At 43.2% G+C, this 23,319-nt stretch overlaps 1 protein-coding gene across 1 annotated transcript in view; it reads left to right on the top strand.

The window, feature by feature from the left end:
- The window catches only part of E2F3 (E2F transcription factor 3), a 74,346-nt gene extending 51,576 nt beyond the window's left edge, over positions 1–22,770 (top strand). Inside the window, exons 2-7 of the mRNA XM_041772885.1 lie at positions 10,223–10,334; positions 11,597–11,798; positions 13,109–13,267; positions 16,199–16,313; positions 17,649–17,784; positions 19,153–22,770. Of these exons, the coding sequence (XP_041628819.1) occupies positions 10,223–10,334; positions 11,597–11,798; positions 13,109–13,267; positions 16,199–16,313; positions 17,649–17,784; positions 19,153–19,415 (987 nt within the window). The 3' untranslated portion in view covers positions 19,416–22,770. The remainder of the gene's footprint in view (positions 1–10,222; positions 10,335–11,596; positions 11,799–13,108; positions 13,268–16,198; positions 16,314–17,648; positions 17,785–19,152) is intronic.
- The last annotated feature ends 549 nt before the right edge of the window (positions 22,771–23,319 follow it).

Here is a 23,319-nt window from a genome sequence, read left to right as displayed (position 1 = left end):
AGAAGTTTTTTGCTTTTTTATAATCAATAGTCAATTATTGGGGTAGAAACTGAGATAGAAAGGAGCCTTTGCCTTTATCATGGAGGTGCCTAGCATGGTGCCTTACATATGGTGAGTAGCTGGTATCACCTGCTGATAAGTGAGAATTAAATATGTAGACACTTCTGGTTCAGAAAGGCGCACTGTCAAACAGGTATCTCCTTTGCCTTGAACCCCTATGAAAATAATAGTAAACATTTTATTTGTTTGTTTGTTTTTAAAAGATATCATCTATTTATTTAAGAGAATGAGAGAGAGCACAAGGAAGGGGAGGGACAGAGGGAGAAGGGGAAGCCGACTCCCCACTGAGCAGGGAGCCCAATGTAAAAGTCATTGAAAATGAGAGTTGCGTATTTAGTGGACAAGATAATACAGCAGATTTCTGGAACACCGAGAAAGGATGGAGGAGTGGCAGTCAGTAAAGCAGAACACAGGAAGCAGTGGCCAGAAAGGGCGTCAGTCTGCCTTGGAGAAGCTCAGAGGTGACAAAACCAAAGGTAAAAGGGGAATTCCCATGAAGGACTTTGTGTAGAATCTGGGAATCTTTTCCCCAGACGAATGGGTTTTGAGAAATCTTCTCAAAATAAATAGATTAGCTCTGCTCTTGCACAGAAGGCAAGTGTGAGTCCTACAGTTTTCACTGTATCACTTCATTCTTCGGATGTGTTCCAGGAAGTGGGCTCAGGAAACTGACTCTCACAGGCAACAGAAACCAACCCTGGTTGACTTAAGCCAAAAAGGAATTTATCGGAGGATATTGAAGATTAGAGAACCAGGCTCAGAGAAGAGGCAAGAGTGAGGAAGGATCAGTGGCCAGAACCACAGCCAAAATGTCAAACCACCCTAGTGATTTCTCCTGGGCTCCAGCATCCATCACCAACTGGCCTGCTGGCTTTGCCAGAGCAACTCCCAGATTCCAGGTTCCAGGGCGGGTGTGTCTGCCTATCCCGTGTAGGTAACGGGCCTGGCCCTGGTTCTGGGGCAGCTGGGAAAGAGCGCACAGAGTCTTCAGCCTCTATGGTAGAAATGCAGCTCTTCCTCCCACCACAACTGATAAAGTGGGGAGTTTCCTAACCAGAAGAGGGAAGGTTCAAGGCTGGGCAGTCAAATAGAGTGACAGATGTCCCACTCAGTCTTCAACACTGTACAGTGAGTGGAAAATCACAGGACAGCTTTGCAACAGGCTTGCAGAACAATCAGTCGTCTAGCCAGCAAGAGGTCCAAGAGTTTTAGGTAGGAGAAAAAGTAGGGACATATATAGATATGTATCTATAGAATACCTCATATGATGGAGGAAAAGATATGATGGATGTAAACAAGGCGAGGTAATTTTTGGTTGGCTGATAGTCATCATTGGGGGCTGGACAGTTGTGTCCAGAAATAGCTACACAAGCTTATTCCTTAGAGATGCAGAGGTGACCACCAGGAGAAAGAGTAAAATTGATTCCCCTAGGGCAGTAGCCATTCTAAGCTGCCTGAACTAGTGGATTTTAAAAATCATATACATTGATTTCCTTCTAAATTGTCTTAAATTGTTCTTATTCCTTTTTTGTAGGCTCCATGCCCCAGCATGGGGCTTGAACTCAGTACACTGAGTTCAAAAGCCATATGCTCTACCAACTGAGCCAGCAGGCACCCCATCTCAAATTATTCTTAAAAACAAAACAAATGCGGGACACCTGCGTAGCCCGGTGGTTGAGCCCCTCCCTGCCTTTGGCCCAGGGAGTGATCCTGGAGACCCTGGATCAAGTCCCATGTCGGGCTCCCTGCATGGAGCCTACTTCTCCTTCTGCCTGTGTCTCTGCCTCTGTGTGTCTCATGAGTGAATAAATAAAATCTTTAAAAAAAAAAAAAAAGCAACTTTATAAAAATAAAGAAACAAACAAAAAAAATGCCAATAGAAAGGGATGCAGTCGCCAGCTTATAAGTAAATGGCTTCCATTCCAGAAGTTACGCTTTCTTTTCCTTTAGAAACATTTGTATGTATGTGGTTAGACTCCCAAACCGCCCACAAACATAAGTTATGTGAAGTGAAGATACCCTGAGATCTGTAGTTTAAAAGTCAAAAGAAGAAAAGTGGCCAAGCGTGGGGACCATTCAAGTTGCCCGACAGTGGGGAGATTTAGCTGGGGCAAGGAGGTGTGGGGAAGAGCGCATCTGAGGGAAGAGAGAGACTTCTACTCTCCCATGGGTGGCAGTTGGGATGCAGGATTTAAGGGGAAATCTTCACCAAGATAAAATGCACACTCACTACTTCTGTTTCCACAGGCCTCTGTGGGGGCTTTTTGTGTGCCTGTTCAGTTTACCAGTTTTCTTGGAGATAATTCAGTTTCCAATTAGGCTTCTCCCCTAATAGCTCATAGAGACATTGCTCTTGTTGGGTTTTGAACATGCTCCTGGCTGAGGAAAACTGGGGAGGACCTTTGAACTCTTCATCCTAGGTAACCTCATGTCAAGGAAAATGAGACACAGTGTGGCTCAGTAATCAAATGGTACAGAAGGGACCAAGGGTGTGGTCTGCACCCAGGGCACTACCCACCAGCACCTCTCAACCATGGCCCTTCCAAGTCTCTCTGCTTCTGCTCATGCTTAGACAGCCATCTCAAGACCCCCACTCCCTTCTCTGCGGGACAGAACCCATTGCCTTCCAGGACGTGGTTCAAGCACCACGACCTCTCGCCACCCCCTCCAGACCTCCACCATCTTCTCCATCCTGCCCCCTCGTCCTGCCTTCCTGCCCCCAGCCATGGGCTCATTGCTGTATTCATCATGCATTTCCCATTATTTGTTTGCCTGTAGCCTCTTTTATAGCAGGGACCACCATGTTGCCTTTATAATCAGTGAACTATCCGTGTAGGGCTTGGTATACAGCAAGCACTCAAATATTTGAATGGATTTAAAAATGGTTAGCCAGAGTGAATTACAACTGGAAACTAGGTGTTGCTTTCTTAAAATCCTGCCCTAACCTACAGACCTAATGGCCAGGATCCAAGTGAGCTTCAGCTGTGGTCTGGTCTCAAGCTGGAGATTCTCGCCTTCCGGTTATTTCACTTATGAACCTAAACTGGCCCTCATTTTTTTTTTAAATTTAATTTCCATCTTCTATTTCTCTTCTTCCTCTGTTCAAAAGCCCTGTCTGATCTTTGGCCATGAAACAAAACATCATAGACCCAGTTTTTTCCCTTGCCCAGATCTTTTATTAACTGAGGTAAAGGGAGTTTGTGGTAGGGTCCAGTGTGTGAACTATAGCAGGCTATGCCTTTTTCTTGATTTAATTTTTTCCTGTGATTCAGTGGAATGGTAGATAAGAACACCACTTCCCTCCCCATCATGAGCCTGGGATGCCTTTCTGGTAGCATATCCCATTTCTGCTTTGAACTCCTGCCCACACCTGAACAGTACGAAAGATTTTCAACAGTCTAAAAAACAAGCCAGCAGCTTTCTTTTGTCAAATCTCAAATGGCCAATGGAAGTGATTTTTGTCTTGTTATGCAAGTAACATGCGCTCACTCTTAAGCGATTTAGAAAGAATAGGGCAGCTCCGGTGGCTCAGTGGTTTAGCGCCGCCTTCAGCCCAGGGTGTGATCCTGGAGACCCCAGGTCGAGTCCCACGTCGGGCTCCCTGCATGGAGCCTGCTTCTCCTTCTGCCTGTGTCTCTGCCTCTCTCTCTCTCTCTCTCTCTCTCTCTCTCTCTCTCTGCCTCTCATGAATGAATAAATAAAATATTAAAAAAAAAAAAAGAAAGAAGAAAATAAAATCACTGTAATCCTACCCCCCAAAGATTAATACTCTTAAACTATTTGGTACATATCCTTAGATTTCCTTCCTTTCTATGCATATAATTTCCCCACAAAAATGAAATTTTACTATTCAAACCTACTTTTCTCTTAAACGTACATATATAGATGTACATCATTATTAATTGCATAACATTCCATTATATAAATGTACAATAACTTACTGAATTTTTCTCCTGAAATTGGGCATTTATGTTGGACATATATGGAAAAAATACAAAAATATTCAAGAAACTAGCTGTGCTGTTTCTAATAGAAAACCCTAGAAACACATAAGTGTTCTCCAAATATACTCCAAAGAGTGCAATTGCTAGTTTAGAAGGTATAACTTTAATATGACACATTGCTTTGTAAAATACCATCAAATATTATAGAACTATAAACATGAAATCATTACCCTGTATTTAATTTTACTTCTCAGAGATTAACATTTGATGTGGATCTTTCTAGATGTTTTTCCTCTATGGATACTTGGAAATCTTTATAGTAAAGTATATATTTTAAAGTTTTTCTTACCCCTGTAAAATCTCATTATACATATCCTTCTACAACTTTAATTTTTCCCTTTTGTATTTCTTTTTTTTTTTAAGATTTTATTTTTTATTCATGAGAGACACAGAGAGAGGCAGATACATAAGCAGAGGGAGAAGCAGGCTCCTCAAGGGGAGCCCAGTGCGGGACTTAGTCCCGGGACCCGAGATCGCACCCTGAGCCAGAGGCAGACACTCAACCGAGCCACCCAGGCATGCCCCCTTTGTAATTCTTGAAAACCTTTCCAAACATGTGGAGAGTAATCTCCAGCATATGTATATATATGCACACGCATGTATGTATGTATATATACACATACATTACAACATACATGCCAGCCTTACAGGTGGGTAATGTCAGAGCTTTGTGATTTACCTACCAAGAGACTTTGGGATTTATTCCTTAGTTCATTCAAAATAAATAAGTAAATTGCATGCCATGTGCAAGGCTGCTTAAGACCTGAGTTCATGGTCCAGTGAGGAAACCCAGAGCATATACGTAAATTCTGTTGGCAAATGATGCCATGGCGCCCTGGAAGATGCTATGGCAACATAGGAGGGACATTTCCAGCAGTCCAGGGAAGTCATGGTCTCAGATCCTCGTGTCTACAACTTATTAACAGACTTTAGGTAAATCCTTACCTTGTCTGCCTCAGTGCAATGTGGGTATAGTTATACCTACCCCAAAATGCCATCATGAATGCTTAATTGGGAAAATGATTATAGTTTCTAGAAGAGTGTTGACTGTCCACCAGGAGGTGTTTGGTTAAGTAAACAAATCATGGGGACACCTGGGTGGCTCAGTTGGATAAGCACCTGCCTTCAGCTCAGTCATGATCCCAGGGTCCTAGGATCAAGCTCCACTTTGGGCTCCCTGCTCAATGGGAAGTCTGCTTCTTTCTCTCCTCCTCCCCTGCTTCTCCCCACTGCTTGTGCTCTGTCTCACTCTCTTAAATAAATAAATAAATAAATAAATAAATAAATAAATAAATAAAATCTTTTAAAAAGTAAACAAATCATAGTGGTTTTTTTTTTAAAGATTTTCTTTATTTATTCATGAGAGAGACAGAGAGAGAGAGAGAGAGAGAGGCACAGAAACAGGTAGAGGGAGAAGCAGGTTCCATGCAGGGAGCCTGACATGGGACTCGATCCCGGGTCTCCAGAATCACACCCTGGGCCAAAGGCGGCCCTAAACCGCTGAGCCACCCGGGCTGCCCAAATCATAGTGTTTTAATTAATCCACTCTTCTGTAGCTATGAAAAATAAGGCCATTCTGTGTACTGACAGGTCAAACTTGAAGATGTGTTACTAGAGTAATGTGGGGTTTGCTATCATTTGTGTACAATTTTTTATAGGGTTCAGTGGTGTGTATAGCTATATACATACTTATATTTCCATAGACTGTCTAAAAGGAAGGATATCACGGGCTGGGGGGGGGGGGGGCCTCGGTAGCTCAGTTGGTTGAGCATCTGACTCTATGTCAGTTCAGGTCATGATATCAAGGTCCTGAAAGAGTCTGCTCCTCTCCTCTGTCCCTCCCCCACACTCATGCATGTGCACGTGCACATTCACGCTCTTTCAAATAAATAAATTAAATAAATAAATAAATAAATGGATAGCAAAAGAACTTAACAGTTTTGCCTTTGAGGAAGGGAATGGGATCAGGAGTAGGAGAAAGATATGCTTTCCTCAAATGCACATTGTGTGTGGTTTGAATTCCCATCCTCCTTTATTGTATAAAGGAAAATCCCTAAGAATGATGAATGAAATAAAACTCTTAAGTTTATCATAGAGTAAGATGGCATCAGTTTCATGAAACTCTTCAAATATTTTTCCATGACAGTTTTTCACAATCATTTTGTAAGGCAGTTGTAGGCATGGACTTCGGAATAGGCATATTTACTGACTGGGCTCTTGGGAAGGTTACTTAAGTGCTCTAAACCTCCATCTTTTCCTGTAGAATAGGAAGTAATAATAACTACCTTCTGGGGATGTCATGGAAATGAGATAACGTAATGAAACGGAAAGCGATTGACATGATGCATGACATATTGTACGTACGTACTCAGATGTTCCTTGTGTTCTAGCTGCTGCTAGCAGATCTGTCCGGACTCTGGGTTGCAAATGGTGGTGATCTAACTCCATTTTCTTTTACCAAGAAAGGGAATTTGTTGGTTCACACAAATGGAAGTCCTGGGTAGACCTGCCTCTGGGCATGGCTCTATCTAGCACCTCTCTTAAAGGCTCTGGGACTCAGTTTCTCTCTGTCTCTTTCCTTCCAAGTTGATTGACTTTCCAGTTAGCTCCAGGCTTATGTCTTACTAATAACTCCCAGTGTACAGCCCAGTACTTTCCCACAGTCTCTAACAGAAGTCCCAGCATTGACTGATGCTCCTGCTCTGGCCATTAGCCACGGGACTGGAATACACTGATTGGTTGACCCAGATTACAGTCCTCTCCTTTGAACCCTTGATGGGAAGGGCCAGCCTAAGATGTTGAGCAATATCAGCCTTTTTGCTCATCAGGCTTAGAGACCAAGACACCACCTGACCTGAGAACTATGGAGAAGTTTCTTCCCCAAAGAAAGAGAAAAATAGGGGCCAGACAGGCAGAAACTATGGATGCTGCCCCCACAGCCCACTGCTTGGCTTCCTGACAGTTACTATTATTTTTATATATACGTTTTCAGAAATTTAACAGTACAACTGTTTCGTTACAGAGGCACGACGTCTTTGTTTGGGCTGAGGCTCTAAAATTAGCACATACTTGCTTTATAATAAAAGCTACCCTTGGTAATGCCTCAGGAAGACGGCAGTGTGCATAATCTACGGAGCATCTCTCCTGTCCAGCCTTTACTCTTACCTAGACCAAATGGCTGGCCCTTCGACTGAGCACCAACTAGAAGAGTTGCTTTACCAACAGGGGTCATGTAATATTGAAGGTCTGTTTATAAACAGAATAATTCACAGTTCAGGGAGATGGTTACACTAAGAGCAAACCAAAATTGAACTGACTGAGAGGGATCTCTCTCTGCTCTGGTGTAAGCAGAGACCACCTGTACTGTTTAAAACCTCACATCTAGTTTTTTGGGGGTTTTTTTACCAAGCATTTGTGAGTAAGTATGGAAGTAGGGCTGTTAAGGTAAGTATGGAAGTAGGGCTGCTCCATCAGAGATTGAAACATTTGGCCATTTCCCAAAAGAAAGTCCAGTTAGTATGCCCGTCCTCAGGTCTGGGACCTACAAGTACTAAGTGCTGTGTGTTCCTCTCAAATCCAGTTCAGCACCTGCCCACAACACAACGGAGGAACGGTCACTCACAGGATAGCCCACCAGAAACGTCTGTTCAGGAAAGGGAAATGACACAGTGATCACCTCCCAAAGCATGTCATGTCTCCTGCAGAAGAATTCCAGGCACTTGGAGACTTGGTAGGGATGTGACTGCTTCAGTTTCTACCCTGCAGGAGGATTTGCTGGGGCTGACCTTCCTCCACAGCTCATTTCTCCTTTGGTGTAGACGTACTGGCTTGATGATTGATTTCCTTAGAGGCCAAGCTATCACAGACCTTTGCTTTCTGGACTTCAGGATTCTCTGGCAGTAGAATTGACTTCAGGATCCAGTAGATTTTCTTTCTAGTATTAGGTTGGATCAACTATCCAAAGTCACACAACCTGCCTAGTCCTGGTCCTTGGAGTTAGATCTCTGTTTCTTAGCAACAGATCTCTGGGAATTTCCCTAGCCTACACCTTACTGCTTCCATAGGTCTTTCTTTGCCTCAGAGCAATTTGGAACACTAGCCTGGATAGGCAGATGAAAGTAATATGCGCCCACCCCACCCCGGCTGCTGGCCAGTGGGTGGTTCTTCATTGTGAGCATTCAGAGCGAGTATACAGACTTCCCGATTCAGGGGCCCAAGAGTTCTAAGTCCCAAGCTCTTTTTCCATGTGACTTCCTTCTGGGGACCTTCACATGGAGACAGTACAGCTCTGTATCCCTTGGATTGCTTTCTGTGGAGACAAAAGGCCTCCACGGCAAAGCTCTTGCCCGCTCTACGTTTAGGCAAGCCTCAAATGAAGCCTATCAGCAGTAACTTCCTGAAGGCCGCAAGAAGTGACCCAACCCCTCTGCCACTCTTGAATGAGGCTTGCCAGCTCCCCATGGCAGCGAGGCTCATCTCTTGACTCAGCCAGTTTCACAGCCTGTCACTTGCAACACCACACTTCCATTTCCCCAGCTCAGAGAGCTTTAAGTAAAAAACAGATGTTATGGCCTATGCAACTGAGAAGTCTGGGGGAAGACCAACCGTTGCCCCCAGCGTATGACCTGATTCAGAGTTTTGAATGTGAGCGTCAGACCCTCTCTCTCCACTTGGCCCTATCGAGCCTCCATTCTCAGGTGGCTTCTAGCTAAAGTCACCCTTACTGGGAAGGTACAACCCTTTCTTGCCAATAATTCCAGAAGAATTCTCCGGTTGGCCTTTGTTCACTCAACTTTGGTTGAAGTTAAGAAATTTGCTAAATGTCATTCCTAGGCCTTTAGAGTGAACTTCAGCTCGGCATTACCCAACAGAAAGATCACGTATGCCACAAATGCAAGCCACATAGTAAAAAATATATATATAAGAGGAAACAGGTAAAGTTTCTATGTCATGAGGGATTACTTTGAAATTGTGCATCTCTTCATTAGAAGAATGTGCCCTAAGATAACCAAAAGACACATTGCCACATGGAGTGTCTAGTTGGTGCCACTCCTGTCTGAACACCCATCACACTGTACAGGTAGTATGCAACATTCACTTACCTGTCACTCTTAGACTGTACACACTAGGGAGACAGACATTCTCACCTGTCTTGCCTTACCTCTGTTCTCTAAGCCCAGTCACCAGGCCGTAGACACTAAGTGGATATTTTTTAAGTGAAGTTAAATTAAAAGCTTCGATGAAGGGGTGCCTAGGTGTCTCAGTTGGTTAAACGTCTGACTCTTGATTTTGCCTCAGGTCATGATTTCAGGATTGCAAGGTTTAGCCCCCTGTCAGGCTCTGTGCTGGGCATGGAGCCTGCTTATGACTCTCTCCCTTTGCCCTTCCTTACCTCTAAACACACACACACACAGCAACTTGGGTGAAGACTTCTCACTTGCCGGGCTTGATGACAAAAATGGAGACAGTAACACTAGTTGAAGCCCAAGATTGAGCATTTGCAATATTTGTTATTCTGATGAATGACCATTTGTAGTCTGTGACTAGCTGTGTTACTGTTTAATCACTCTTCCATTCAATATGAATATATATATATATATATATATATAGAGAGAGAGAGAGAGAGAGAGTGATTGAATACCTGCAAAAACCCAGGCTCCATGCCAAGCCCTAGGTATACAGAGATAAATGGGAACCAGTCCCCGCCGTAAAGGAAATGAGAAACAGAGAAGTAAAATAACTTCTATGCAGTAAGTGTTATAATACAAATAAACAGGGTTTTGGGGAGCACAAGGAAAGAGGTCTAACCCAGATCAGAGATGAAGGTAGGCCGCAAAGTTTCGCAGGGGAAAAGCGAATTTAGGTTCCGTGGTGCCTGCTGTCATCTGTGTGTCCCGCCTCATGCTGGCACATGTGTCAAGTCAACGAATGAGTGAATGACGTGGCTCCTGAGCCTCGTCCTAACGGACCTTGGTTGTGACCATCTGAGCCCAGACAGGGAGTCGGTGGCAGGGCGCGACGGGGTCCCGAGGGACGCAGAGCGGAGGCTGGGGAGCTGTCCCCAGCCCACGGCCCTTGGCAGGGCCGCTCGCGAACAGCCCCACGTCTTGTGATCGCCCACGTGACTGGTGACGAGTGCTTGTGCTTTCACGTTGCAGGCAAAGCGAAGGCTGGAGCTGGGAGAAAGCGGTCATCAGTACCTCTCAGATGGCTTAAAAACCCCCAAGGGCAAAGGAAGAGCCACACTGCGAAGTCCAGATAGTCCAAAAAGTAAGGATCTTTTCATCTCGTACTCTCCTCGGTGTGGGCTTCCCACCTTTCAAAGCTTGTGGCTGAGGGGATGCCAAGGCGTGAATAATTTTGGCATGTTGTGTCCTTTTTCATTTCTTTCTGTGCCTGTCCAGAAAATAAATACGGTGTCCGTGCAGACACCCCACACACAAAACGTTAAGAGCCCCTCCGGTACCTGAATACTGACTCCGGGGGAGGCCCGTGTAACTGTGCATGGTGTCATTTTTCAACTCGGAATACAAGCTCGCTGGCACCATCCTATAATCAAGTTTATTGACTTTAACTTCCCTTAATGGACAGGACTTTTGAGGCCAGGCTAACCGGGAGTCGGTGATGTCTGGGCCAGCCTCGATCTTGGGCTCAGCAGAAGGCGGTGTAAGAATTGACCAAAACCCATACACTGCAGCTAGTCTTTCTTTCCATCAATTATTTCTCTTGGGGGAGAGAGAGGGCGAGAAGTAGATTGGAAACAGCCAAATAGTCCTTCACGTGTCTGTCATTTAATGTAGACGCTAAATTAGACTTAGTTGCCCCCCCTTTCATGGAGTTTGTGGGTTAGGCCAGCCACAAACCCTGTGTGATGCTCAGTGAAAGCCGAGACCGGCATATCCTTGAGACAGAATAAATGCAATATTGCACGAGGACATAAAATTCAGGAGGGATGGGGCAATTTGAAAGAAAGACTGCTTAGGTATTCTTCAGCCCCACGAAGCAGTACTTGGGAAAACGGGTGAATAGGCCATAGACACACACACACACAGACCATAGAGTCTGCAAAGCCAGTTGGGGTGTGTCTGAGTCCCCATCATGAAACACAGGAGAGATTCGCAGCCTGGCCCCACCCGGTTAGGCTCCCCGCGTGCGGGTCCTTGGAGGACGTAGCACGTTCTCATGCACTCAACAAATAATGTTGAGCACCTACTATGTGCAGAGATGGTTCGCTAGACCGAGGGAGTAAGGGAAGCCAAAGTAGAAGCCACTGAGAAACTCACAGCAAAACGCTTTAATCGAATAAGAATTTGTGCTGTCCCTTCCTTTTCTAATAGAGCCATTTCAGAGCTTTCTGTAACTTACCCAGACAACAGCAGCGGCTTTGCTTGGACACTAATACCTGGGCTGCAGTGGGAAAGACGGCTTGCCTACCTGCAAAGAAACCCTTCATTTCTTTACCTTTCCCCCTATCCCTCCCCTCCCCACCCGCTCGGCTTTTGTTTTTCTTTAAGCTCCAAAATCTCCCTCAGAAAAAACACGGTATGACACATCACTTGGTCTGCTCACCAAGAAGTTCATTCAGCTGCTGAGCCAGTCCCCTGATGGGGTCTTGGATTTGAACAAGGCAGCGGAGGTGCTGAAAGTGCAAAAGAGAAGAATCTACGACATCACCAACGTGCTGGAAGGCATCCACCTCATTAAGAAGAAGTCGAAAAACAACGTGCAGTGGATGTAAGTACAGGCCATGACTCCCGGTCCCAGATTTCATGCTCCCACCTGTGCTCCATCTCCAAGGCTTCCTCCTCTCTGCCCTCAGCTCCTTAGCCAGACGTTCAGAGTCTCCTTACACACAGGCCTTCTATTTAGACACTGTCGGAGACCAAAAGGTCATTACATTTGATTAGCCTCAAGCAAGGGGATCGCTTGGGGATCCAGGGAGATTCAGTAGGGGGCCCTGCAGATATAAAGTAGGGTGCCGTGCCATTCGTCTGCTGCTGTGGTGCCCAGGTGCATGTCTGTGGCTTGTCTCTAACAAGGGTTTGGAAAGGAACTATAGCTGTGCATTAACACCTCCGTGTATGTGCCCCGTTGCCACGTATCTTTATCCGTGGCTCTAATAGCAGGTCAGCTCACTTTCTGGGTAAACTGAGGCAAGGTTTAGCTGCCTCGGTTCCTCCTGGAAGCAGGGGTGATAACACCTGTCACCCGTAAACCCACACATGCAGTTTGGTGTATGGTTAATTTAGTTTGTTATGGAGAGTTATGGATGGAGCACCAGAACAGCCAGTATTAGAAGGAACTCTGAAAGCATAGTGAGAAGGAACAGATCTGTTATAGGGTAGCTTTGGGCGGGTGGGGGGAAATACTACCTCAAACATAAGATGAGCAGGTAACTTTTTGTACTCTTGGAATTTTGTGACGATTCAGTGACCCATTTGGCCTGTGGTTTGGAGAAACCTGTTAGATATTTGCCTTTGTTCTTGCGTACAGCACACAGATCTCTTCCCTTAACCTCCTTTTCCTTTTTGGTGGTTGGCGTAAGACCCTCAGAAACTACGTAGGTCTTTTTGTGCTTCCCGGATGATATTTTGCTGAATTTTGAACCATTCTTCATCTTTTCTCTTTTCTTTCAGATTTTTCTATCTTTCTGTGTCTCTCTATCCTTTCTTCCCCTTGGTTTTTCTTTTTTTCCCTGAGAGGCATGTGGCAGGGAGTAGCGCTTCCGTGTGCTCTTTGAATTTGAGCCTTCTGAAGAAAGGGGCCTTCTCTAGAGGGGGAAACCTGAAAACTTAACAGCGTTGGAGTTTTTTTGTGTCCCTTCTGCCCCCACTTAATTTCTCTGGTGTGAAAGGTGAAGGAGTGTTGGACAAAAATATGTACATATAAATGTTCTGATGTTAACACTTGGCTAACAGGCAGTGTGACTTCCTATGTCAAGAGGGGACACTTTACTCATGCCTCCCCTTCCACCCTCTCCCCGTTGTCGTGTCCCCCCTCCCCCCCGCCGAGTATCCACGAAGAGTCTGTGTTTGGGTTTCCAGGGGCTGCAGTCTGTCTGAGGATGGGGGCATGCTGGCCCAGTGTCAAGGCCTCTCAAAGGAAGTGACCGAGCTCAGCCAGGAAGAGAAGAAATTAGATGAACTGATCCAAAGCTGCACCCTGGACCTCAAGCTGCTAACCGAGGATTCAGAGAATCAAAGATATCCTTTGTGCCACCTGTTCCTTGGGGGGTTAGTGCCTTCTAGAATAGATCCAGAGTTGACTGGTTGACTCTTACTCACAGGTAGACTTCTGCTCTGGTTTCACACAAGTACATATGTACATGTGCACGTGCATGTGTGTATGTGTGTGTAAATCCACCTATCTGTCTTAGAACTCAGTATTTATGGAAAAATAGTCACTGGACTGTATCCTCTCATGCCTGTTTTGATAGCCAGGTGGGAACTGTTTTTGTTGTTGTTTGAAGCATGTTATTCATGTGTGGTTGGGACATACGGATACACTCATAGTGTAAGGCAGCACTATTCTAAGATATGTAAGGTGTCAGTGTTAATATTAATGACAACATTTAGCAGATTCCTTTTTGTCTCCCCAGATTTTTGGTGGGTGTTAGCTGTCAGTGTTGGGGTTCTCACATTCTATTTTCTTTTCATCAGATATTGGAGCAATTGGAATTTGTTGCATCTGTCTGAGCTATAGCTGAAAGAATGAAGAGTATAGGAAAATCATTCTGTAACTTCCTCCATGCCTTAATGCTGATTCACGACACCAAAAACTGATTTCAGAAGTAAACCCCCTCCACCCCCCACCCCCCGCCAAAGCCTGAGACAGACATCTCAGTTTATCCACAGACATTGGTCCCTGGAAATACAAATTTCAAAAGCCAGTTCTTGTCAACTGGCTGACAATATGTTGGCCATCACAGGAAAACTCACTGTTCATCATCCCACTTCCGAACAAAAAGGGAGGAGGATTACTTCATTATGTTGACAAGAAGATTTTGCAATATTCCCAGTTCCAAGTAGAAGACAAAGCCCATATTTAATTTGTGTCACCCACTTCTGATTATTCCACATTATCTTTTATGTCTTCTAGGCTTTCCCTTGGAGGGTATGGGGACATTTATTTTCCAATTCAGGCAATTTTTTGAAATTACGACTTCATTTTCTGTTGACCACAGGATTGATCTTGTTCCGCTGATGATTAGTGAGGTGGAGAAGAGGTGTGGTGATTTGAACCCCCAGTGGCAGATAGAGTGGGTTTACAGGGGAAGAAACAAAAATAGCTCTAGTGGGGCTATTTCATTCACTGTTTAGCTGGGGGCCCCCCGTGGAGGACGAGACGGGGTGGTTATACATGATTGGCAGCTCTCTGGAACGTGTAGCTCATAGCATAGTCACCGACATTAGCTTTCTCTGGGGCCTTTGTTGCAGAAACTGAAAGCTTCCTTGCAGGGAGCTGCTAACCCAAAAAGCAAATTCAAGAGGGAGCCACAGTGGAAGTACTTTTAAGTTTGTAAGATTAGAAAATATGTTTGCACAAATTATTTCAATTCACCATTCAGTTCTGAATATGATTCAGCTTGTTCACAAATGTGTTGAAATTTTCCTTCCTACAGCATGTTGAGTAATCATAGATGAGTTTTTATTTTAGTAAGTTCTTGTCATGTCGGTTTTTTTCAGTGGGTTATGGGGTAAGTACCTGGTTATCAGCTTCCCCAGTGTTCTCAGTAAAAACTCAGAACTGTCAAGTCTCATATGAAGGCAACAGTTGGCTTCCTTGATGAGATAAATGGTGACCTAAGACCCAGACTCCTGCATGAGCTATCCTACCAAGCTCAGCACCGAATTAACTATCATCTCAACCATTAAGACTTAAAGAAGATAGTCTGTGATAGATGTACCTAAAGTATATACAGATTTAGGATGAATATGCTTGTTTTTCTTCCCAGTAGGTTCATAGCTTTCTTCAGTTTCTAATTAAAAGCCACTATTCTAAGGGACGTCATTTCCTCCTAACTCTCTAAACCCTATTTCTCTATTAAACGTGTTAGATCACAAACTTTATTTGCTATATTACCTGCAGAAATGCCTTCATTGAGTGGCAATTTGCTGTTTTATCTGAGGCATTTTTTGTGGGTTAACATAAAATACGCAACAGGCTGAAGACATTGTACTTTAATTATGTTACTCCATGTCCCTTAGAGAAGAGAGGTACGTGACTCTTATAAGAGAGCTATCTAAGCTCTTTTAGTGCCAAGTAAAAACTTGTCTCTCCAGGCAAGCTTGCATGAATACTTTTCATCATATAACAAGTACCATATTCTTTTATGATACCCTCTTAGCTTCGGCTGCCAGGACACTTAAAAGAATTACTCAGTGCTCAGAAGTCATGACCAAGGTTACTGAATACTGTTTCACTCTCTTTTCCTGTGATGATGTTTCTCAAATTGATTCAGGTTGCAAAGCACTTGGAAGTTGCTTTCCCTCCCTATGAACACTGAAATATTGATAGTAATATCATACAAGGGATAATTTTTCTAACAGAGAAATCGGTAGGCAGTATAAAATCACAACCAGCTGGGGTGCCCTTAAGAAAACAAGCTGTCTGTCTGACCAGTCTTCTGAGTTCCTTCACCAATATATCTGTTTGCTACTCACAAATATTCACTTCGTAATGGTCAAGTAGGAGATAGAAGTTATTGTAGTCCCAAAAAATATATGGGCAATCGAGCTTACTTTTTTTTATTTTCCTGTAAATTGGGATCTGCCGTCATTCAATTTGAGTGACAAAGCACTTCACCAGAGTTCACATAATGTCCATGTGAAAATCCCTGACCAAACTGGGTTTTGGTGTTCTTTTGATAGTTCAACTATCTGTTTCCGTGTTTAACATTTTAAATCGCCACGGACTTTTTAGAAATTGGTAGGAGAAAGCTATGCATTTGTCCTGTTGTTTAGAATATCAGCCCCAGGAAAGAAGATTTGCAAGAGGTCTCATATACCTAAAGATCAAGACAAAGAGATGGATATATTCCTAGAAGTCATAAAATACTTGAAAATTTTTCCATGCATCTTCTAAATGGTTATATGTGAGGTAATTCATTGGAATATTTCCTTAACACTCACTACGTTAGCTTATGTTACATATCAAGATATTCGAAAAATTAGTGGCCTTAAAGACCAAACTGTTATAGTTGTCAAAGCCCCTCCAGAAACAAGACTTGAAGTGCCTGACCCAATAGAGGTAAGGAGATAATGTCTTTGTTCATTTTCAGAGATCTTTTCGGAATGCCTGGAGTTAAAGAATCATTGATGCGTGGTCAAAGTGTGTATCCTCCTAAACACTTGATTGTTCTTTCCCATCCATTTTACTTAATCCAAATTTCAAAAACATCTCAACAGTTCAGTATGTATCGAGTGTCCCAAAAATCTAATTTTAACATAGCGGAGCATTGAGCTCAGAGTAGGGTGCCCTGTCCCTCTGGTAATTTTCTTTCTCATAATTTGGTGTCTGGCAGTTCTGATTGATTTGAACTGTTGGGGAATTTTATGTTGATTGTCCTGGATATGATCCCCACTGGGAACAGAGACGTAAATGTTTTAAAGCATCTCCCGAACTTAAAAAAAAAAAAAAAAAAAAAGAGTATCTCCCTAACTTATCTTAGCACATTTTAAGAATTTATCTTTTAGAACATATTTACTTCTATTTACTTCTAAGAAATCACATACAACTTTGGCTGAATTGATAGGCTCAAATATTATGAGAAAGTAGGGAGCATATTTTTGTGATTGGTTGCAGACAATCTTTGCTAACATAAGGCCTGGGCTGTAACTGTAAAATAAAGAAATGTAGCAAAAAAGAAAAAAAGAAATACATAGAAAATAAAAAGAGAATGAGATTCACAAGCTCGCATCTAGGGTAGAGTTCTCACCTTAAATGATAATAATAGCTCTATGACCCAGATGAAGGATTTTAAATGTTAGTGTGCTGCATTCTCTTATTAAACTCTGCTTATAGCACTTAAGAATACTGTTCATCCAGTGGTTATTAAAGTTCAGATAAAAAAAGCCCCACCATAAAGGAATAGCAGCTTGGAAATACTGTATTTGGAACACTTAAAGGACCTTTTAATAGTTTACATAGAAGGAATATATTTAAAGAACACAATTCACCTCCTCTAGGGCCAGGGTCAGCAAACTTTTTCTGTAAAGGACCAGATAGTAAATCTTTTTGGTTTTGTGAACTGTAAATCTCTGTTGGGACTACTCAACCACACAACTCTGCCATTTGAGCGTGAGAAAAAAAAAAATCAGAGGCAATCCATAAACAGTGGGAATGTGCATGATTCTATGCCAATAAACTTTATTTACAAAGCCAGTTGATGGACCGGATGTGGCCCTCTGCCTGCAGTTTGTTGGCCCCTGCTCTAGAGGATGCCAGTCATCAATTGATGGAGGGGTAGAGAGGCTACCAATGAAGAAACAAAATGAACAATGAAAATTACCTTCCATTTTTAGATGAAAATGACTATAGCTTTCATTTCTCAGTTTGAACTTGTCTCACTTCTTCTGTCGATAGAGCCTACAAATACATTTGGCAAGTACCCAAGGGCCCATTGAGGTTTATTTGTGTCCAGAAGAGACAGAAACACACAGTCCAATGAAAACAACCAACCAAGACCACAATGGGAATATCCCGAAACCCCCTTCCAAAGGTAAAAATTCCACTTTTGTCATTTGGAAACTGTATTAAAAATGAAGGTGACCACAAGGACCCGGTGTCAGAACCACATGCGTCAGCAAGAAACAAAAACTTCTGTTTTTGAACGTTATGAAGGTAGCTTGCTTATTTATTTATTTGTTTGTTTGTTTGTTTATTTATTTATTATAGGCATTCTGACTAGTTACCGAATCAGATAATGAACTTGAGCCAATGACTCCTCCACCCACAGATGGCGTCCCTTGGGTTTTGGCTACGGGCAGACAGTGTTTTCAAAAACCAGCTCCAATGTGGGGTGAAGCAGTGGGCTGTCTGGGTGAAACCTCAGCTACACTGGGCCACTCACCTCCACATTATGCTGCACAGATCATGTTAGAGAGGGAAAGGGCAGGGTTTGGAGAGAAGAGCCTTTTGTCAAAGAAGTTGTGACTTAACTCCTACTCCTCTTGCCGCCCCGCAGTGTCATGGGGGACAAGATGTGGGAGGAAACCCCAGGAGTATCTGAGTTCTCCCCCTTTTTGCAAGGTTCAGACTGGGGCTCTGTATTTAATTCCCCTACCTCTCCCCCCCCCCCGCCCCCCCAGGTCTCCCAGTACAGCAGCAAGAATCAACAATTTAAGTGACTCGGGACTGTTCTAGAGTAGTAAAAATGTATAATGAGCACAGCCCCTGAGATGGTCGAACTTTTTTGCACTGTAGAAATTCAAAGCAGATAGGGTTTATTATTCATTTTTTAGAAGGATCTTTTCAAAAAAGGCTGAATTAAAAATAAGTGAGTCCCTACTAGGAAACCAGCTTTTCAGTATGTATGTTTTGTTTTGTTTTGTTTTGTTTTGTTTTGTTTTAAATTAAATAGTGGCTGGCTGATAGCAGAGACAAGTGTTTGAACTTGCTAGTCTCTAATCTTTTTTTTTTTTTTTTTAAGATTTTTTATTTACTTATTTGACAGACAGAGAGGGAGAGAGAGAGCGCAGGCAGGTAGAGGGAAAAGGAGAAGCAGGATCCCTACTGAGCAGAGAGCCTGACAGGGGCCAGGATCCCAGGACCCCGGGATCACCATCTGAGCCGAAGGCAGACACTTAATGTACTGAGTCACCCAGGCACACCTAGTCTCTAATCTTTGAAGCAATTTGTATTCTTGTTTGTGAACAGTAAGCGTTTCAAAGTTGAGTGAGTTAGAAAGGCTGCCAGTCACTGTGAACAGTTAGCCTGAGACGGTCTGGATCGTAGTGCCGTCTGATGGTCCTTAGCAGAGGGTGCATGCTTTTATAGCAGCAGCTTGCAGATTCTTCCAAAAGATTGATTTTGATTTTCCCCTAACTTATTTTTTGGTTTCCTCCAATTTTTATTCTTTCCCTTCCAGACTTGGCTTCAACCAACTCAGGACATAGCGATTGTTCAATTTCTATGGCAAACCTTTCTCCTTTGGCCTCCCCAGCCAACCTCTTACAGCAGACTGAGGACCAAATTCCTTCCAACTTAGAAGGACCATTTGTGAACTTACTGCCTCCCCTGCTCCAAGAAGACTATCTCCTAAGCCTTGGGGAGGAAGAAGGCATCAGTGATCTCTTTGATGCTTATGATTTGGAAAAGCTCCCACTGGTGGAAGACTTTATGTGTAGTTGATTATGCTTTGTGTGAACTCCCCTTATAAACCAATATTTTTTTATTATGGAACCAGAACATCTGTCATGCAGTGTTGTCCCTTCCTACCTTCTTCCTCCGAGATAGTATCATGAAGTAAACTACAAACTTCAGAACAAAGCTGACATTTTAATGAATTTTAAAAAAAAAAATTTTTTTTTTTTTTTTTTGTCTACACGCACAGTCGCAGGCTCCCTTGGGAAAGCCCTGCTTTGCCCCAGGCTCCAAAAATCTCCTGGATGAGTCAGCAAGTGAGAAAATGTGCAATCAGGTGTCTCTCGCCCGTATTTTTCTTCCCTCCCTCCCGGATTGGCTTGCTGTGCCTGACGGATGGGCTGTAGAATGGGGTCTGGCCACCTGGCCCACTCAAAAAACAGCAATCTTCCTTAATAGCATTTCAAGCCGTGCCTTCTCCGCGGAATGCATGTCTTTGGGGTCTGCTAATATGGAATGGAACGGCAGGAACTGTAAACTTGACGTCATGCAAAAGAATGAAATGGATTTCTTCAGCTCTTCTTAGGAATATTTAAATTACTGTCATAATTCAGTGTAAGCTATGGACCTCGTGTCCCGCCAGGAGGTCAAGAGAACCTGCACAGCCTTTCGGATGAAGAACCTGTTTGCCGATATTTGTTGCAGGTACAGAAGAACCGGTAGAGTTTTGCTACTCGAAGCTGTTGTGGATTTTCCTGTCTCCATTAACCACTCCCAATCCCCTGCCCCCAACGTATTTGTAAGTTTAAAGTTGATTTGTAGCAAATGCTTACTTAGGAGTTTTCTGTGGATTGTTTTAGCCTTTTTTTTTTTTTTTTTTTTTTTTTTTAGCTGCCATTTAAGCATTCCTGTGGCACCCAGCACCATTTCAATTTAATTGTTTACTTTGAAACGGTTTTTGCTAATTCAAATTATTTAAGCAGAGGTAGAGGACCTCTACTGATCAGAGCATCTAAACGTGTGTGATCCAAGGTTTAACAACCTCTGCAAGAACCATTGCCCCGTCTCGCTTCCTTTCCCAGGACGGGGAGCTTGGAGCCAGTCGGTCCTGGGGCTCGCGGACATGGGTGGCCCATCTGAGAGGAGAACCAGGTCAGATGATATAGCAGTCCCAAGGAGCAGCAGGTGTGGATCCCTCCGTCCTTGGGCTTCCTGGCCCCGTGACCGGGGCAAGGGCTCTCTTACACTGCACTCAGGGAGACCACTTCTCAGGATGGGGTCAGATAGAGAGGCCTCGGGGGACAAAGACATCCCCACCGTGTGAGTGGCATTCTGTCAGTGGCATTTACTCAAAAGCTGGTGAGAACAGGGCGCTCCCACTGCGTCAGGGGCTACAATCGTCCTGGCCCAGAACCCCCATTCCCCTTCCTCTGTGAAGGAGTAAGCTGGACCAAGGGAAGTCTGGACATGGAAAAAGAAGTGATAGAATGCCAGGGCATCTCCCTCTTTGCTCTTCAGGAATGGTGTCCCCCAGTTGGAGGCTTCATGTCAGCTGCACATCCTACCAGTCGTGTCCAGGAATGGCTTGCCCACTGGCCCCGGGGAGAGCCCCCTTCTCTTGCTGGGCACATGGCATGGTACCTCAGATCCATTCCTTGGATCCTGAAGACTGCAGGAATGAGGGAGTCATGTTAAAGAAAAAACAAACAAACAAACAAAAAAACCACAAACCTCAAAATGAAACAGTTAAATTGAAATGCTATGTGCCTGACACAGTAGCACTCGATTCTCGATTCGTGTGTTTAATTGAATCGAAAATATCCCTTAGGAAAAACACAAAACAAAACCACGAAAGCCCCAGCCAGTTTACTCTAGGTAGATTTCCACAATATGCAAAGTGGTGGTGGGGTCAAAACAAATGACACCAGCACTTTAAACTATTTGTGTGGGTATGCGTGGGTGTATGTTTGGGAAGAAAAACAAAGGTGCAGATTATCCTCCTTTTTCTTCTTTGGCCTCCTCCGTCCCAGCCTCCTCCCTCACACACACTGGATTTGGTACAAATAGCAGTGTGGTCTGTGATGAAGCATTGGGGTGGGGGAGGGAGGGGGAGCTTTGTGTCAAGTGCCTACTGGAAATGCACTGTGGGGTTTTTTCCTGTACGGGAAACCGTTTATGCCAAGCTTTTCCCCATTTCCCATATTTATCTCATCTGGTTAGCTGCCTCTGCTTCCAGCTTTGTATGATTCTCTTTGCCAGCTTGCACAAAGCTGATTTTTTTCCAAAGTCTAAAGACTGAGCTCACCTGGCTAGGTTGTTGTGTGTGCTGTTGGCTTTCTTGTTAAGCCTTTTCGTCCTGTAATGATGCCGTATTTATTGTTTGAAAAATGAAAGGAATACTAATACTAATAAGTTTTAAAAGTTCCTTCATGCATAAGATTTTTCCAGTTAGTGGGCTGAACTGGTGTACATCAATGAGATGTCCATGCTGTATTCTGTTTGCATTTACCCATTTTTCTTTCTGACATAGTATCTGGCACACAAAGTGGGTTAGTACTACAGTATTTGTGTTACTTTAAGTACGAAGTATGCAGGTTTTCTGGTACCACTGAGTTGCTGCTATTAATGCTCACACATGAAATGGCTAAAAGTTACAAGTGTGCGAATTATGACTGCGTGAGCCTTACAAAATTAAGTGTATAAAGGGCAACACATGAGCTGTCAAACAGTGTTAGGTGTGTGTTCATATGTACAGATCTGTGCATAGCGATTGTTTTATTTAAGTTGATATGTAGTCTACTCACACTTTCATTATCTAGCAATTTTGTACAAAAAAAAATAGCAATTAATTTGTAAACACTGCCAGAATATTTTCTAGCTGGTTTGTAATTTTTTAAGAGTGTTCTATTTTGTTTCTGTTTTGTTGTTGTTGTTGTTGTGGTTCTTGTTTCCGTTTTTTGTTGTTTAAGTGTAGATCTGTAAATAAAACTGCAGTATTTAAAGCTTTAGCTTTCAGGAAAAAGAAAGAACTCGATGTGTGCATGACAGCCTGTGTGTGAGAGGAGGGATTTGAAGAACACGGATTGCAAGAGTGAGTCGGGTGGCAATAGTCAGATTGTGGGAATTTCTTTTCCTATGGGGTACGTGATTTTGTCAAAAGGAAGTATTTCTCCCAAAATTGGGAGTAGGCAAACTACTAATCGATTTAGCTTTGTGTTGTATGCTAGTTTAAAAAAGAAAATATGTAATATAATGTAAAAAAAAAAAAGCTTTTATGATGGATTTTGTAAATAGATTTGTTACAGGGTAACCTGTTCTCTAGCTGTGATCTTACCACTTAAAATGGGTGTAATTTGAATAAATTTTGTATGGTAAAGGATCAATAAAATGATTTTTTTTAAGAGTTCAGACTTGTAAATGGCTTTTCTTAAAAGAATATCTTCCGTTCCTATATTAACATCATTCTTAAAGACCTGCTTTACCATGGGCAAGGGTTGCCCCAAAGCTTAAGAACATCACCCCCCTTGCCCTTTACATGGGGCTTCAGCAACACTGGACAGATATCAGATGATCACCTGTGGGGTACTTGGCACTTTGAGAAACAGAACTTGCCATATCTCTGACCGCCTGCAAAATCCACTTTCAGATATTGAAGGATTTTTATGCCACGTGGCAAGTCAAATTGTAGTTTTCATAACGAATTACGAAAGCCAAAAAATTTTAATTCTCAAGATGGGTAATTACCTCCCTTGTCCTAGATTCTGTGTTTCTTGTAATGCCACGTATGAGCAGGTTAGGATTTTTGGATGGCCATCTCATACTCTTAACTCTGAGCTCATCATCTAAAATTCCAACATATTATGTATTGTACATACACACACTCACAATCAAATGATCAATACCAGGGTATAGAGTGCAAAAACAAAACCAGCCCTGACATCCCCCTAACCTA

The sequence above is a fragment of the Vulpes lagopus genome, chromosome 10, assembly GCF_018345385.1.
Source record: "Vulpes lagopus strain Blue_001 chromosome 10, ASM1834538v1, whole genome shotgun sequence".
In the NCBI taxonomy this organism is placed as follows: Eukaryota; Metazoa; Chordata; class Mammalia; order Carnivora; family Canidae; genus Vulpes; species Vulpes lagopus.
The sequence above is the reverse complement of the archived record's forward strand: the minus strand, read 5'-3'. Positions and strand labels throughout refer to the sequence as shown.